At 34.9% G+C, this 17370-nt stretch overlaps 1 protein-coding gene across 12 annotated transcripts in view; it reads right to left on the reverse strand.

Moving 5' to 3' along the window:
- Nucleotides 1-17370, reverse strand: part of DOCK9 (dedicator of cytokinesis 9) — a 125091-nt gene that overhangs the window by 69127 nt on the left and 38594 nt on the right. For all 12 annotated transcript variants that reach the window (XM_065829721.2, XM_065829727.2, XM_065829726.2 and 9 more), the window contains exons 2-7: nucleotides 16432-16548; nucleotides 10919-11008; nucleotides 9187-9269; nucleotides 8020-8089; nucleotides 4010-4105; nucleotides 3208-3342 (exon numbers count right to left, since the gene is read on the reverse strand). In XM_065829721.2, the coding sequence (XP_065685793.2) occupies nucleotides 3208-3342; nucleotides 4010-4105; nucleotides 8020-8089; nucleotides 9187-9269; nucleotides 10919-11008; nucleotides 16432-16548 (591 nt within the window). The remainder of the gene's footprint in view (nucleotides 1-3207; nucleotides 3343-4009; nucleotides 4106-8019; nucleotides 8090-9186; nucleotides 9270-10918; nucleotides 11009-16431; nucleotides 16549-17370) is intronic.

Consider the following 17370-nt stretch of genomic DNA (forward strand, 5'->3'; position numbering starts at 1 on the left):
AAGTTATTTGTACCACTGCAACAAGTAGAAGTATGAAAGACAGCCTGTTTTTCGGTTTCCCCTCATCATTCTGCCTGTAGTCATAAAAAAAAAATCCAATTTCCAAATATCAAGTCTTCATGCACTCAGATCATCTAGAAGTGAAGCTAACTAAGATCTACTGATAAGAAAAAGCATGAAACTGTATTAATATTTGAGTGAGAATGATTTGCATATTGTGATTTTATACTAGAAGTTAAATCATAACCAGCCTCAATCCTGAATGCTCCAATATTGCTAGTCTTTAATATGTACATGAAGTTGGGAATTTATTCCTGCTTTGTTCCTCATGCATTATTGTCATCCTTTTTGCACAATTTAAATCAAGCGCTACCAAGCTTGACTCACATTCCTGAAAATGAATTTACAAGCTTTAAATGAAAATTCTGTATTATCATCCATTTAGTTTTTTTTTTAAATGATAATTTGTTAGATAAACATTAAAATACACAATAAGACATTGTATGATTGGGGTTTTGTTTGTTTGTTTAAAGTTAAATTAAATGCCAAACTACATTTTAGTCTTGCTATAGCTCAGATTTTTCAATTAACACTACTGGTTGGCACAACACTCAGCTTTTTACCAAATACGAGTTCCTGTTAAGGATGATACAAACAAATGTAGGGACACCAGATCTAAGGCAGCCTTACCAATTAAAATGAGTTACTGAAGTAAACAAAAAAAAAATCTTAAGAACAGTAACCTTTAACTTTCACAGTACAAAACCTTGACGTAAGTGGCACATATCACACTTTTTGACTTTCGCAAATCACTCAATTAAAGCAATGACACCCACATATGTATGTGTGAATATATACACTGCACACATTATGTGAGTGCACTTCTCTGTGATGCAGAAATATTTCAGTACCAAAACAAAACAAAAAATCCCCAAACAGTATTTTGGGAATTTCTAGCTTTCATTTAAAATTTTAAGGTTGGCAGGGGAGAGGGGGCAGGAACCACAAAAAAAAAACCCACACACCAAAACAAAACACCTATTGCACATATTCAGCATTCCTCTAACACAAGCACTAATGAAGGAACATATTCTGCTCTATTCTGCTTTAGCTTTAATATGTGCTAGTGAAGTCAGCATTTTTCTCTCATGCATCTACTGCCTTTGAAGAATAAGCAAGCATATGTACTAAACGAACTCAAAACAGAAATAAGAAATGCTACACAAATGCAACAGGAACTATTTCCCCCTCATTAAAAAGACTTATTCTGAACAAAGTGGTTTGATTCCATGAACAAAACCTTGTAAGCATATCTATATAAGAAGAACAACCATTTCTATGATGCAGACTACTGCAACGTACAGTGGCTGGGGTCCTGGAAAATAAAGCAAGAAATTTCATCTTCCATTAAATGGAAATAGAATTTCTACTGTGTAGGGGCCACTTTTTGCCATGAGTTTCTAGATGCTAATACTACACCAACTATAAGTGAAACTACGAATAAAATAAGATCAGCCAGAGAAGATACAGAACATAGTATGAAAATAAAATTACACATCTGGAATAGGGTTATTATGTATAATATTTTATAGTTCAAAACCTCTTATTTGGCCCTCACGAATAATTCAAGTGAAGAAAATAGCTATTTCCAAACCCTTTTATTCTAGACAGTGAAGGACTTCTCAGCTTCATAAAAGTGAGTATTAAGTGGTTAGAAATTATCAGCCCAAAAACTTTATTTGCAGTAGATCAATGGAAGAGTGATAGATAGACAGACAGACAGATAGATAGATAGCCAGTGGTATTCAGCTGTTCAGAGGTGTCTCAACCTGCTGACAACACATCGCTGGCTCATGTTCATCTTGGTGTCCACCAGTACCCCCATATTGTTTTCTGCCAAGGTGTTTCCAGCTGAGTGGCCTGTCCAGTGTGTACTGGGGTGCCTGGGGCTGACCCCCAGCTGCAGGACATAGCATCTCCCTTTGCTGTGGGGCCTTTCTTTCATTCGCAACTTCTGAAAATCTCACAGTTTTCTGCTGATGTAACCTAATACCGTAGTGCCCACAATAGTCTGTACCAGAGCTGCAGGCTGAGAACTAACTGGGAAACAAAAGGGGCCAGAAACAGGCCAGAAGATGGAGAATTTATATTATCAGAGAGAGGAGCACCAAAGAAGAGAAAACTGAAGGAAAGATACATTTTAAGTGCCAGACAAAGACTAAAACTGTGTTTAGGAACCGCTTTGTTTGTAGGTTTGTTTTAAAAACACAAAGCAAACTCATTTCAGTGGGGTTGGCCAGGATTGTACCCCAAAGGCAAAACAATTTGTGTAACTCTGTATATACAGCTTGCAATATGATTACATTTATTACAGTTATGAGACTTTCCATGCAAAGTATTTGTTAAACGTGTATCCAAAAACATTATTACAATATTTGGAAAAACATAATCCTCTGTAAAGCTGTTGTATCTCTCTGCATAAATTTTCAAACAACTTTATACTAAAAAAAAATATTATTTAAGAAAGTTACTTTTATTAAAAGTTGCCTATTTGTATTTAAGTTAACAAAACCCTAAAATCCAGGAGTTTTATCCAGGTATGCAGTGCCTAACAAAACAGTTACATGTTGTACTCCAAATACATAACAGAACCACAAGAAAAAGAAATCAAAAATCTTTTCTTTGGCACTTGCTCCTGACAAACATTTTACCAAAGCCGTTAACTTTTAAAATAAAGAAAAGCTCATAGAAGTAACATTATAAAGGTCAAATGAAAGTATCTGGAAGGGAGACTGAAATTAATACAATTCCCAGAACAAAAATCCCACACAAGAAGCTATGCAAAACATTTTACAGCTCATGTAAGCACAAAATGTAACTGAAATGAACTTTAATTTTATGTCGATATTACTTTGCCATGATTTAATGTTGGGGTTTTTTGTGTATTTGTCTTAAAATTTTGTTTGACATTTTTGATAAATACTTGACATCAACTAGGAATTTATGTTCTTTTCAGAAAGGTTTTTAAAATTCAGCCCCTTGCCCTTTAAAATCTAGTTCACTGTTTTTGCAAGATGCAGCATGTCCAAATGTTCCTCTGTATAACTTTTGTCAGATGTAGATAAATACCTGTTATCTGTATTTTTAAATAACATTTGCTATCAAATACCGAATTTACTGGAGAACAGGCAGAATAATTATAACTACCTGAACCACTCCCATGCATGAATCTAGAAATATTGATCCTTTAGGTTCTTTCGATATTTTTTCATCTTTGTAGAAATTGAGATTATAGGATCCATCACCAAGCTGGATTAAGTGGAAAAATCTTCTTTTAAATGACTAGTGAAAAGAAAGGGGAAAAAAAGAATTAATAAAATTATAACACCAGTGTTAATCAGCTTCATATTAGAAAATCTGTAAGTTCTACTTACACACTATTTACAGAGCAGGTTATAGGAAAAAAAAGCTTTTATTTACACATAACCTAACCAGTGTCCTCATAAAACAAGACAGAAACCATTAATTTAAAATATATAAAAAAAAAAAACCCACCACACTTAAAAACCTACAGCAAGACTGTACTGTATTATTTGAAACTATTTTTGACCCACTGACAGGTATTGAACTCACTTTACAATATTATACATAAGAGATATTTCTTTTTAAAGCCAGAAGAATAAGTTTGTTTCTACATAAACAGGCAATACAAATAACAACCTCATATTACATAAGTGCCTTTTCTACTAATAACACACCAGGGTTCAGTTAAGAAAATTATTTAATACACTGGACTTCTGCCACATACTCGATTTTTAATGCATTTTTTCTATCTGAGTAGAATGAAAGGAAAGTAAGATTTCACAGCTACAAACTACATAGAAGCTGCCCTCTTTCATCCCACATTTTTTTAGAAGTAATCCACACACAAATTGACTTCTCGAAGGCACAATGATATTTCAATACTGGTTTTCAGTTTTCACCACATGTATGACATTCTTAAACTTACTCTCATCGTCACACTGATTGCGCTATTCATGTTGCCTTTGTACAGCCATCCTTGTTTTGTTATTCCACCCTTCTGAGACCCAAGAGATGCTGCATCCTGGAGATGAAAAAAAAGAAAAAAGAGTAAAGTTTTTCATCACAGTCTGAAATTGTTAGATTTCTTGAAAATTTCAGAACTCAGTTTTAAAAGATGGAATAGCTATGCTCACAATGTAACGATAATAATGCACTATGAGTCCCTGCTGAAATTCTATAGCTACCTAATTCCAATTATTTTATTTAAAGACCAGGCATGACCCTGACCTCAGCTAACTTTTGATAGGTAACTTGGCCACACACGCAAGCTTTCTCTACGCCCAGCAGACTGATCCAACCTCTAGATACCTAGATATTAGTCAAGATAAATCCCACTGAAACAGGGGGAAGAGGGAAAATTCAAAACATCTACTTCGTAAGTTTTTTCATAAATTCTAATCTTCCAGTGTAACAGAACAATGTAACCTCATGCTAACCTAAAACGTCAATCAAAATTTCTCAAATCACTTTCCTTTATATATTATATATTACTTCTAAGACATTACCTACTTAAGAATTTACAGAGAACTAAGTCTTGAATTCTTGAATTGGATCTACCCTTTTAGAGATCAGAAGCAAAGCTTTCTGAAGAGAACAAGACAAAACTTGGCAGTAATGGCAAGTTCACAGACAGCATATCCAATGCCTGCACCACATGCCACACCCATCCTGCACTCCACCAGGTGATGGAGCTTATTAACTACTTCAAAACCCATAGGATGTTAACAACTACCAAAAAGCAGTACTCTAGTATCCAATTTGATCAAAATTACAGATTTATAATTGCTACTGAACAAATATTAAATCACCACTTCAAGTAATTTTTTAGAGCAGTACCAAGCTGACTTTACTACGGTGTCCAGTTGACATAATCCATTTTGACACAACAAAAACATTCATGAATTAGACGTGTAGGAAGATTTTTAACCATCTAGGAGAAACACTCCTGATAATTTATCATCCAAACATTCCAAATTAGCAGAGTATCCAGTTGAAAACGAACCGACAAAACTTCCTCAAGTGCTTCAACTACTTTTTCTAATTCCTTTTCTCAGCTATTAAGTGATTACATACAGGGACAGGGTCATTAGTTCAACAACTGAACATTGAAAACAAATTTTGGAATAATGTGAATTAGTTTCTGGAATTAAATCAAGGAACATTCTGTAAAAAGTTAGTAGTTAATTTGTTTACAGCTTTTTTAGCCTGTCTAGCTTGCATATTCATACGCACATGTGAAGTTCAAAATGTTGCAAACAGAAGGGAAAAGATGGATCAATCTGCTCCTCCAAAAATTCCATTCTGCTTGATACTATGGCAGCTATATACATATATATGTACACACACATATATATATATATGTATAAATAAAATGCCCCACAAGCACACACCAGAAATACTTCATATGCCCCAGTGAGTCTCACTGTCCAAGCAATACAGTCTACTTGTTTCATATTTTAGAGTCATTAGCCCCCACCCTTTTCTATTAGCCAGATAACTATTTTTCTTGTACAACAATCAAGTTACAGAGACAACAACTTAAAACACTGGGTTTCTCATTATGATTCTCCACCTCCACTGGTGGGAGTTATCCCCAAGGAAAGGATGGTTTAAAACAACATTTACAAGTGTAAGATGAGCAGACGATGAGTTATCATCAAAACTTGGCAACAAACAACAAATGCTTCTCTGTAGTTTCACAAACCATATGTAGGATCACCTGACATGACAAGAATTCCTTCATTATCTGTGCTAACAAAAATTAAGATTTAGATCTCTTAAGACTCTTTTTCCAGTTCCAGGTCTCTGAGGTGCAATTTCCCAACTCTGAGCTGTGTGCTGTTTTCTAACAATAAAACTGACTGTCATTTGGGCCTCTCTAGTTACACGATTTCTTTCTGTCAGGTAGAATTCCTGCCTAGAGCCAAAAAGCTACTGAATCTTTCCAGCCCATCACCTGTGAATACAAAGGAACCCAGAACCCAGTCATTAACACACGACTTTTACACTGAAAACACATTTCCTGTTTCCCACTGGTAAGTTAATTTCCTCACTTTTATTATTACTGCTGCACACTGTGCTTCGCTTTTTGTAATATCTTTCCCACAAACTCAGCCCCACAGTTTACTTCAACAGCAACTGTTTCAACAAAAACAATTCCTTATCTTGATCCCATACCCCAGGCTGATTTAAAAATTCCATTTACAAACATCAACCTGATGGCCTGATAGCCTACATTAGTTTTGGAAAGGTAATTCTCTCCTTTTTAACAGTGCAAGATTAAACTAATCTTTATGTGGTTTTCCGTCCATTTTTAATCACTTGTAGCTTTTTGTTTTCTATAATTTCCATAACAAATCAGCTTTCTTAAAAAAAAAAAAAAAGGCAAAACAAAAATAAGACCAAACTACTTTTAATCTAAGATTTGCATATATGCTTTTTGGCATACAAAGATGTCGATGTTTGAAAGAAAAAACTCTGGCATTATTTCTTCCCTTGATGAAAGAATTTATAGTCTCCCCACCCTATTCCCATGAAGCTCCCTTTTCTTCCTAGAATGTTTTTTTCCTTGTGTTTATATTTGAAGTTCCTCAGCAAAGAGGCACAGAGCCCTTCTCCAGTGACTCTACCTCTGCATGATATGGGACATCCCTGCCTGCTCTAACAGGAAACCAGGCACAAGGAAATAGGAAGTTGCCTTTGCTTAAACTTCCTAGTAAAAAAACATACCACCTGATAATAGCCAAGCTATAGTCTTTCAGTGTTTAACTAACTATAACATCAGTATTTTTCCTAGTAACAATCACAGACAACTATATTTCCATGTAGCTTTTTGCATGTTTAACTCACAGTTTTACAAAACACTTGTCATCAGAAAAAATATGATCGTAAATAATGCCAAGTCTTTGTTATTTCAGTACAATGGAAAAGGTAATTATTCCCATCTTACACATTGGAAGATTTGGACACAGATGCATGAAATTAATTGTCCAAATATCACAGTGTGGATTTATAGCAGTACTGGAGAAACAGCACGCTGAGAATCTAGGATTCTACCTATTCAGATGTACTCCCCGGACTACTTTTCACATTTAATCCACAAAAACTTGTAAGGAACTACTTTTACTTCATATGCAGCAGCTCTGAATACAACGAATTTAGAAACAAAGTGATTGTCAAAGTTAAAAACCACCCCAAAAAATTTATTTTAATGATTTTCTCTGAGGCAAGAGTTCAAGTACTCAAAGGAAAACACCCGCATTTAAACAGTCTTATGAAACAGGGCGTGGTAAAAATTAAGTAAATCACACAAATAACAGAAGCAGTTACTGAAAAAAGTCTTTGACATTTGAAACACACTTGAAAGCTGCTTCAGGCTATACATAGCTCTGATTTCCCAAAGCCAATGACAAATAAGGAATATCTTTGAGTCATTTTTTTTAACTTCTGTTTCTAAGAGGGATCTCCAGGTCTTATCCTATACTTCAGTTTGTGACAAATTACTTAGAACTCACACTGTATGCTATATTGTCATGCACACTTAAGTGTGTGTCATGTCAGAACAGGAACACCTATGATTTTACTCAACTTCATGATTTAACTGCATGGAATATTTCTTCCTATACGCCTGTCTACACAGAAACAGTGTAGGACAAGACAGAGTTTATGAAAGCCGAAGGATTATACATCACCAAGTATTAAAACTTTGGTTTCACCATGTATCAAAACTTGTTCTATTCACATGACAGATCTCAGGAGTACAAGGCTATTTGAAAGGAGATGGGTAAAATAACTAGATTTTTTTTCAAATCAGGCTGTTAAAGCTAATTTCTGCTTTCATTTACTGACATCAACACTTAACCCAACTCGTAACCTCTCCATACCCAACATTGTTTACCGAAAGCAAGAGAAAGCCAGGAATTACTATCATCTCACCTCATCTTTATCTGCTTCTTCATCCACTTCATATAAATGAACTGGAAGCTTCTCTGGTTTTGTCCCTTTACTAGAAAAGAAAAAGCTTCTAAGATACTAGAAATTTTGTGATTAGTTACATATTTTATAGCTGCAAAAATAAAGATGTTATGTGCCTAACTGAAGAGGAAAATGCACAAGAATAGCTGAGCAAAAGCATGTATTTTTCACAAAATACATTCCTAAGCCAGCAATTTTCGTAATTTGCACATTTGCCCACAATCTGTCTTTTTTCTGCCTGTCACTGTCCTTATGTGTAACTGAAGAGAACCAAATGTCTTCTCATTCACTGCACTTCTAATATCATAGGAGGAAGAATTCAAACCTGTGACCATTTGTTCCTTTTAGGACAACGCATTTACTTAAAATCCTATTGACTCACACGGTTTCTTTTCAGGGCAAGTGAAAAACAGGCACTGACTTTAACAAAACCTTTGAATATATCAGAACTTTTCACAGGGAAAGTAAGTTATTTCTTAACTGATAGATGAAGGACAGTAGGTAGGGAAGACACAGATCTTCCAGAGTTGTGGGATTCAGAGTATTTGGTCACTCTTAAAGCCGCATTTTAAGTTAAGGATCTAATCTCTATACTCTCCTACAAAATTTGAAAAAATTGGAAGAGATTTCTCAAGCAGATGGTTAGAAAGTCTGTAATAGATGTAGATTAGGGTTTTGCTTTGAATCATCCTGTGAAAATCTACAGTAGCTCAAGCACTTGCTCTAACCATCTCAGTTCAGTTCTATTCCCTAAGCTCAGTTCCAAAAGCTGCCTTTGAAGCTACAAAAACAGGATATCGCCATTTTAGTTTCATCTAAACATCGGCTTGTTTTAGTTATTGTACTTACATTCACATTGTCAATGATACAACTTCTTGTTTTGGCCTGCCTATTAAAAAGGCAGTGTTATCTTTCCAGAAAGCGGTTTAACAAGATTTTACACCTTCAAGTTCATTAATATAAATTCCATCCAACAAATCCTTATCACCTCTTCTGAATATTAGACATGGATAAAACATATTTCAATATACATATCAGACACATTAATACATTTCTGTAGTAAACACATTAAATAAAGTTCCTTCACATATTCAAAATCTTTATTATAACACTATATAACACACTTACTTTGGAAGCTGTCGAAACTCTCCTGAGTAATCTTCATATCTATAGTTAACAACATGCCAGTCTGAATTGTAGGTTTTGATGCACTGTTTAAATGAAACCCAAATATCAGTATTAATTGGAAGAGGATTAACAGCATTTCCTAAACACACACACACATAAAAACCTCTTAAGATATGGCTGTTTATAAACTACTATGGTTACATGTTGATCTCTGAAAATTCTGTACACTTCCTTTCTTTTGCAATACAGCTTTTTGCAACAAGTGATATGTTTTAACAGGACACTATCATCTTGTAGACACGTATTTCATAAAGCCAGAAAATGGTGTATACACTCAACATCTAGATAAACCATCTTCAGTTGTCTGAAAAGTTAAAGCAGCATTTCGCTGGAGCTGAAAATCTTTAGAAAACTCAGCATTAGAACTGATAAATTATTAAAATAAAATATTCAATTTTGCACATACTGATACAGAGAAATTAAAAACATATTTTCCTTAAATTTATACTTGTAGTGCAATTAAATTAATATTTAAATATAAACTGCATGCTTGCAGCTGTTGAAAAGCAATTATGTCACTACATTCTGGTCTAGATCACAGGAAATAGCATTTTACTCCACCCATATTGCTACAACATGAAAGTACCGATCTATCTTGGCTCTGGCCAAAGTAACATAAAACTGACAAAATCTGTTGCCAGAAACGATAGGGTACAAAGTTTTATGTGTTCCACAAATAGACTTGCATGTATACAAGCGCAGCATCTAATAATTCAAAACTATTTTCTTTACATTTCAAAATAGAATTTAATACTTGCAAAGCAATTATTTCTGCAGAAACCCATTAAACTTCATGAATTACATATAACATGCCTCCCTCCTTTTCTACCTTCTTAAAATTTATCTTAGAAGTGTTTAGATTAGATATTAGGGGTATGTGTCACTGTGGGTAAATCACTTAGAGGTTTGAGGTAGATTCAGCTATTTGGAGCTCCATCAGTTAGCTTGGAATTACAAGAGACATTTGTTTGTTTCAGATTATAAATATCAGTAGAAAACCAGTAGATAGTATGAAGAGAGACAAAAATCTTAAACCTTTTTTTACTATAGGACTTCAACAAGACACTAGATAAAACACAACATCACAGTCAGAACCAACGGAATGGCAACATAAGCAAGCAATTATAACAAACTTCCATTTTGAGGATGTTTTCTTCTACATATAGCATGCAAACTGAGCACTTATAATGAATTTTGGTCTCTACAAGTGTGAGAGTTATGAATACGTCTGTTCCAGTAAACTGCAAAATATTATTATGAACACACTAAGAATGACTGATGTGAAACACTATCAGGGTAAAAAAAGGTCACAGTGATTCATTTAGATTTACTATTGGTCCCCATATTATGTACTGAAATCACATGTTCATCTGAGAAAGCCAAAAGCATAAAGAAGGTGGGGGAAAAACAGCTGCAAAAGCCAATTACACAAACAAAACCATTCAGTTTTCCTGTAATCCTTCTTTTCCAGCCATCAATGAAAAAAGATACTAGGTTTTCCTGGAAGTTTTCCCTTGAAATCATTGACAAGTAAACGGCAATAAATATGTAATATTTTTTTTTCAGGGCTTTATTTCCTGGTTTTTAAATGGTAAATGAAGCAGAAGAAAAACAATTAAAATATAATATTGCTGTTACACACAAAATTGCCACATGCAATTCCAGTTATTACCTCAGTTACAAACAAGCTTTGAGCTTCCTTCTCTGCATTTTCAGGAACTGTTGAATGGACGTATCGACTCTGCCGTTTCAATAATGCTGTCTGAAAAACAACAAAAACAATTCAAGAAACTTGCAATGAAAGGGAAGATGACACATTATGGCAACGCTCAGTTATGTAACTATGACTAAGACAGAAGCTCAGCAGAAAACATTCTGTGAATACACTGTTTCGGAACAGCCAATTAATGAGAATCTGCTTTCAACGATTAGCAATGTGTTCCTTCTTTCACAGCAAGGGTAAGATTAGAATCAGTAAGAAATAGATGCCATAGAAAAGTGTTTTCCTGTATTTCATTAACATGGGCAAGAAAATACTAGTAAAAGTAATTCCACCATGACGACAACCTAACTCCGATATTCTGAAGACAGACATTAGGGTAGTGTTATTACTGCATACAAAAAATATTACTCAAGAAAAGTAACAAACCCACATCAACATAAAAAGAGTATTTCAACTGCAGATCTCAGCTGGCAAAAAAATGAGACTTGCACACTTGAACTGAAGGTTTAGCAAGAAGGGCATGGATCACTGAAATACACATTTCAGCCTACCAAAGGCTGTGTCTCAAGTCAGAACTTATTCTTATCCTATGCCTGAGTTCAGTGAGGAATAGAAAGGCTGCCAGAGAGAAGAAATCTCTCTGTGACCATGAAATTCTGCTTCTCACACCAATCCTAAAGTAAGCCTTAGGGTATGTGAAATTTTTAAGTGTAAAAGACAAAAACTTTACAAAATCTTCCAGACCACAAGTGAAAATAACTGCATGGCAGGAGAAATTATTCTGCACCATGTGGAAAAGAATCTCACAGCTTAGGTCGTCTGAGATGGATAAAGCAGTTTGCACAGTCTGGACCTGGAAGGGGGTGGTGGTCCCTCATCTGTGAGCTGTACTCCACATACTGCAGCACCAGGAGGGATCAGAGAAAAATGTGAAAAGAAAAAAACTCCACATATTAACAATCAAAAAGAAAGGCTATGTAGAGTACATCACCTTGACTTATCTCTGTTGAAAGTTTGATCCACAAGATGACTATTTCTGTCATTACCAAAGCCTCACCCCATTATCTGGGGAGTGTATTTGAAGTTACAGTATCCAAGCACAGTGAAGATTTAAAGGAAAAAAAATAATCCCATACTCATGGTCAAGTCATTAACCACTAACTGCTTGGGTGGGAGAGGTATTAAAAGCAAAAACCACAAAACCAAAAATATTTAATGGAACCAACAAATCTTGAAATATAAAGTCTGAAAAAAAACTGCAAGAAGATACCCATTCATATACTAATAGAATTCAAGAATGAAGTTTTATGTATTCTAGAAATATATTCCTTATTTGAAACCATACTGAGTTTTAAGTATCTGTTTTCACAAGCTATGTGAAGAAAGATTATTAAAAGCATTAAGCTACCTTATAAGAGCTATAAGCAGAATGTCTAGATCATCCTCTCAGCCTGAAACAGTTTGATATTGGATAGGAAATTATTTATAGTTTATATAGAAAAACATATTCCATGTAATGTAATATATTTTCTATAAGCATACAGGTAGAATACACTTTAAAAATATATATATATATATATTATTTTTAAAAGCCCCTGAGACCAGGGCACTTTCCATTCACTTTTCATGGGAAAACCATGATCTCATGAATCAAGTCCAACCATTATGGTGAAATCCAGTAAAACTGAACCAGCAGTACGTACTTCTGGAAGGTCTGCTGCTTTTTCCTGCCACTCAATTATATATATATGATAGTAAGGGTTTTTTCTAGCCTTCCACACATAAAAGCTGATTATCTTAGTACTGTAGCAAGACCAGTGACAAATAGGAGAATTTGATTTGTTGATTTTGCCCATATTAGTAACAGTTTTAATGCATGCTGCCTCTTTCTCAGCTCACCGATCAGCTGCAGTAGTTCATCAGAGAGTTGGGAAATGCAAGGATCAATATGTTTTGATTCAGGGCAAATTCCTAAAAGCACCTGCATTTACTTTTATTTCTGCAAAGTTGCCATAATATCTGTTTTCAGATGTACTTAACTTGCATTAACTAAAAGCCAAGAGCTTTACGTGAAAGTGTGCTAATCTGTATGGTTCAAAAAAAATAACAAAGGTGAAACAATGTCTAAACTAAGCACAAAAATGCCTTCAAAATAACAGTGGGATAACTTCGTAATGGCATATTTAATTTGCGTAGCAATGTGCCCACATTCTATTTGCTGCAAGTAAACTTATCCTGTATTGGGATAAATATTTCCTCTAAGAGTGGAGGTAGTAGTCAGAAGTTAGGTATCATGGAACAAAAGCATTGATATACAAAGTGTCTTATTGTAAAGTAATCATTAGTAAAGTTTTTGGTTAAGGTTTCTTTCAATAATTTACCTATTGTGCAACTAAAGTAAACCACCAATTTCACATTCATAGAGCATATGATTTGAATGACATCCACAAAAGTGGTCTCTTTTAAACTAATGCTATTTAGTTATGAAGCCATCTCACTATTGAGTAAATTATTGAAATTCAGGTGGCTTGGAATTCTTATAATAAGCCATGAAGATGCACAGAATTGGATACAAGAGTACCCAATGGATATAGTCATTAAAGGTTATGAAAGAGAAGACTTTCTTCTCAGCAAGAGGCTAGAAGAGGTATAGCCTTGAATGACTGACAGCACTGTAATGGAGAGTAGCAAGAAAATAACAGATGTTCCAATGGGTGCCAGGAGGGTGGTTCTATCATCGTAATTAAACAAACACACTTTATGGGGGCCATAATAAAAATAAAACAACAACAAAAAATCAGCTAGAAATGAACAGAGTACAAAGCACAAAGGTACTGAAAGTTCAGACAGCCCAGTTACTAGAATGAAATCCAACTATGATGTTAACAACAAAAAGGATCTGCAAACACATGACTGTCCCTATAAATTTGATGCAAACAAGTTATGGAACAACCCGATTAGCGAATTCAGTGGAGAAAAATTAGAATGTGAGTTTGTGAAAAGTGAATGAAACAGTCTTGAAATAGTAATTTAAAATATGATCCAATATATATAGAGAAAGTTGCTGATTAAGATCTCTTCTGGAAACTACAGAAAAGCAAAGCTTGCTATTATTTGGATATAATAGCATCAAGGAAGATGTAGAAACTCCAAAGAAAGAAATTACAAGCCTACTAATGTGGACTGGAAAATCCACATGAAGCAGGACAAAAATAATGCTTTTCTGAAAGGCAAATTAGCTGCTACCAAACACATACATAAAAGGACAGAAAACAGGATTCATAACCTCAGCTAACCAAGTCTAGGATGATGGTAAATGCAGTTAAGGGGAAATCTGGAAAGGGTCATGTAACTAAGGTCAGCTAGCTGGAGAAAAATCCTTCAATCTTTATGAGTTTTTGCAACCCGGAGTATTTTCTGCTCCACCCTTGCTCAAATATTACTTTGGTAGTGGTTTGAGCTTAGAGCTACTTCCAACAGCATGTTTGGAGAACAGTCACAGCTGAACAGGAAAAGCTGACTTACCAGGCAAATCACTTTCAAAGACAGACAGACAGACAGAAAAGCGAGCTATACGCAGTCCAAAGAAGCCAGTTGCTGTGCAAGCATTCTTTTCTGATATGGGCTGACAATTCATATTAGTTCTCCTTTAATATCTAACTTCTCACACCTATTAAATTACATTTCAGTTATCTAACTACATTACCTGGAAAAAAAGCTATCAAAATTAAGCACAAACATGTGTCTCCAGTGCCTCCCAAAGTAATTTCAACTATAGCACAAACTCAAGTGGCATCAATCTGTATCTTTGAAACTGTGTAGCTGCCTCTATAACCTACCAAAAAGTGATATCAAGTGACTAAAGTTAGTATTTTCAGTGCCATTTTAAGTGTTAGTTTTACAGCCATGCTGGTAACAAAATAGCCTTACTCTTAATGTCTTTATAAATTAACGGGGCTTGGCTTCCTTTTTAGGCAAGTGTTTTTTAGATCATAATCAATTTAATCTAAGCACAAAGAAAAACTTTGTAAAAATAAAAACTGAATGCTCTAAGAGGAAATGGCTTGAACAGGTTTTTAGACAATGGAAGGAGTTTCCACCTATAAACTGTTCTAAGTGTGTATATAGGTAGTTCTAAATACCTCACTTTTAAAAATTCATCTTGCAGGGGACAAGGGCAGTATCAAACATTTGAGCCAAGGCTTATCTGAAAGCTGCCCACACATTGTAGTAACAGCAACAAGAAAAAGGAATTTTTTTTTAAAAAAGTATGCGAAATAGAAAATATGCCATTATTTAAATAATTCAAATTATATTGGCAACCATATTAAGACTAGTGGTTTCAGAACTGTAAATACTATTATGGAAAACTGCACTGGGTTAAACCCTTTAACTTGCAAAAAATCAATAAGTACATAAGGATTTCTGTTCTCTGACTTGCTAATATTTTCTTAATACATTGAATGACAGACTTAAACACATGGTGGTGTTGAAAACAAGATGACAGATCAAAGTAGTATTGGAGAGTCATGTGTACAATAAAAATATTTGGGGTAAGTTAGTGCCAGCAAATCTTAGAAGGAAATAAAAGTCTGACAGCATAATAATACAGTTTGATAGTACAAACCAGTCCATGTATAAATCAAGTATAAAATGAGAATCTGCCAAAGACTATATAGGGAAGGCCCAGAAAATGTGTTCAGATATTACACTGCTGAGGGATAAAGAAACAGGAAATCTGACTATATTCCAAAATTGTGACAACCTGAAGGAAATCCTCTGATGTAACACACACATTAATAATTGCCTTGATGAAAGTCTGACCATAGAATCCAAACAAAGGATGACAAAAGGCATTACAGTTTGTCAGCAAAATTCAGTCATTCTTTTTAAAAGGTCAGAATGAGCCTTATGGACTAGCTTTATTCGTATAGGTTAAGAAGTGCAGAAAGGGCCACTTTAAACAGTAGTGAAGCACTTCAGACATCTCCCAGACTCTCAAACAAAATGCCTGAGGATATTCTTGATAGGTTTGTTTCTTCCCCGTTGATAATTCAGAGCTGTTCACCAGTAAGACCCCACTAAGTGAACTAGTCGATTAGATCAGAGTACACTTGGCAGAAGCATCCTTGATTCCTCTTGACCTGCAACACTGAAGAGCCACACTGTAGAAGGTGATCTGGGTGGTGTAGCCTACTCATGCTCTTCAGTCCCAAAGCCAACACCTGGCGTAGGGCATGCTCCTGAGTCGTCTAGTACTTGAACACTGCTATCATTACATAAATTTCCTTCCTATCATTACATAAATTTTCCTCATGGCAAAGAGTTGAGAGATTTTTTTTTTTTTTGTAGCTAAAAAGAGTTAAGAAACAAAGAAGTTGTAAGTTATCATCTCATGACTACTACTGCTAAAAATCTATCTTAAAAAAAAAAAAAGGGGGGGGAAGCAAGGATTAAATTACCTGAAAGTCATCATAAGGGAACAGTAGCATCTCACGTAAAGCATCATTCAAAATCTGTGTTTTCCTCTGAACGATGACATTCTCATAGTCTATTGGTTCTATGAGCTTTGGTTTTGCCTAGGGAAAAAAAAAATAGAAGAGGAAAATAAATTCAGATATATTGAGGAAAATTTACAATTGTTGACACATTTTTAAGAAGTTACTCTAAAAACTGGCAGAATAACATTTCATCTACATCGAAAACTTAAGAGTATTCAAAATGTAGACTCTATATCACACTATACCATACAGATAAGTACAACTGATAATTACAGAGACAAGCATGTTATTTGCCATAGAAGAACGAAACAACTATTTCACAAAACACACTAAATCAGAGCTATCAGAATAAGAATGTATGTATTCTCACTGAAAAAAAAAAAAAAAAAGAATTATAAAGAAGTCAGTCTTTTATGTTGCTGGTTACCTTTGCTTGATACTGCCCAGAAAGCTCTGATCTGGGTTCAGCAAGGATTAAAACAACCTTAGCTCAAAACTAAGACTGGCCTTGTTTTAATTGAGTTGTTACCTGCAGTAGGGATAAGCTAACTGACATTCCTCCTTTTCTACAGCTTTTTCAAAACTCCTATATGTCATCAGCTTCCTCTTAACTGCGTAAGTAGCTTTCAGTTACTATGCATTGATTCAACATTTAAACCCCATATCGCTGTCAGGGCATTACAGCCGGCTGTGCACAATCAGGGAAAAACCTTCCCTTGCCAAGCGTTCTGTTCAGTGGTCAGATGGCCAAGCAGTTTCGGAGAGGGCTCTCAGTGGGGAAGCCTTGGAGCATGCAAACTAATGCAAAGCTAGAGTTATAATTTAGCTTGCACTTTCACAGAATCACAGAATCACAGAATCACAGAATTGGCTAGGTTGGAAAAGACCTCAGAGATCATC

This window comes from Patagioenas fasciata, chromosome 1 (assembly GCF_037038585.1).
Source record: "Patagioenas fasciata isolate bPatFas1 chromosome 1, bPatFas1.hap1, whole genome shotgun sequence".
In the NCBI taxonomy this organism is placed as follows: domain Eukaryota; kingdom Metazoa; phylum Chordata; class Aves; order Columbiformes; family Columbidae; genus Patagioenas; species Patagioenas fasciata.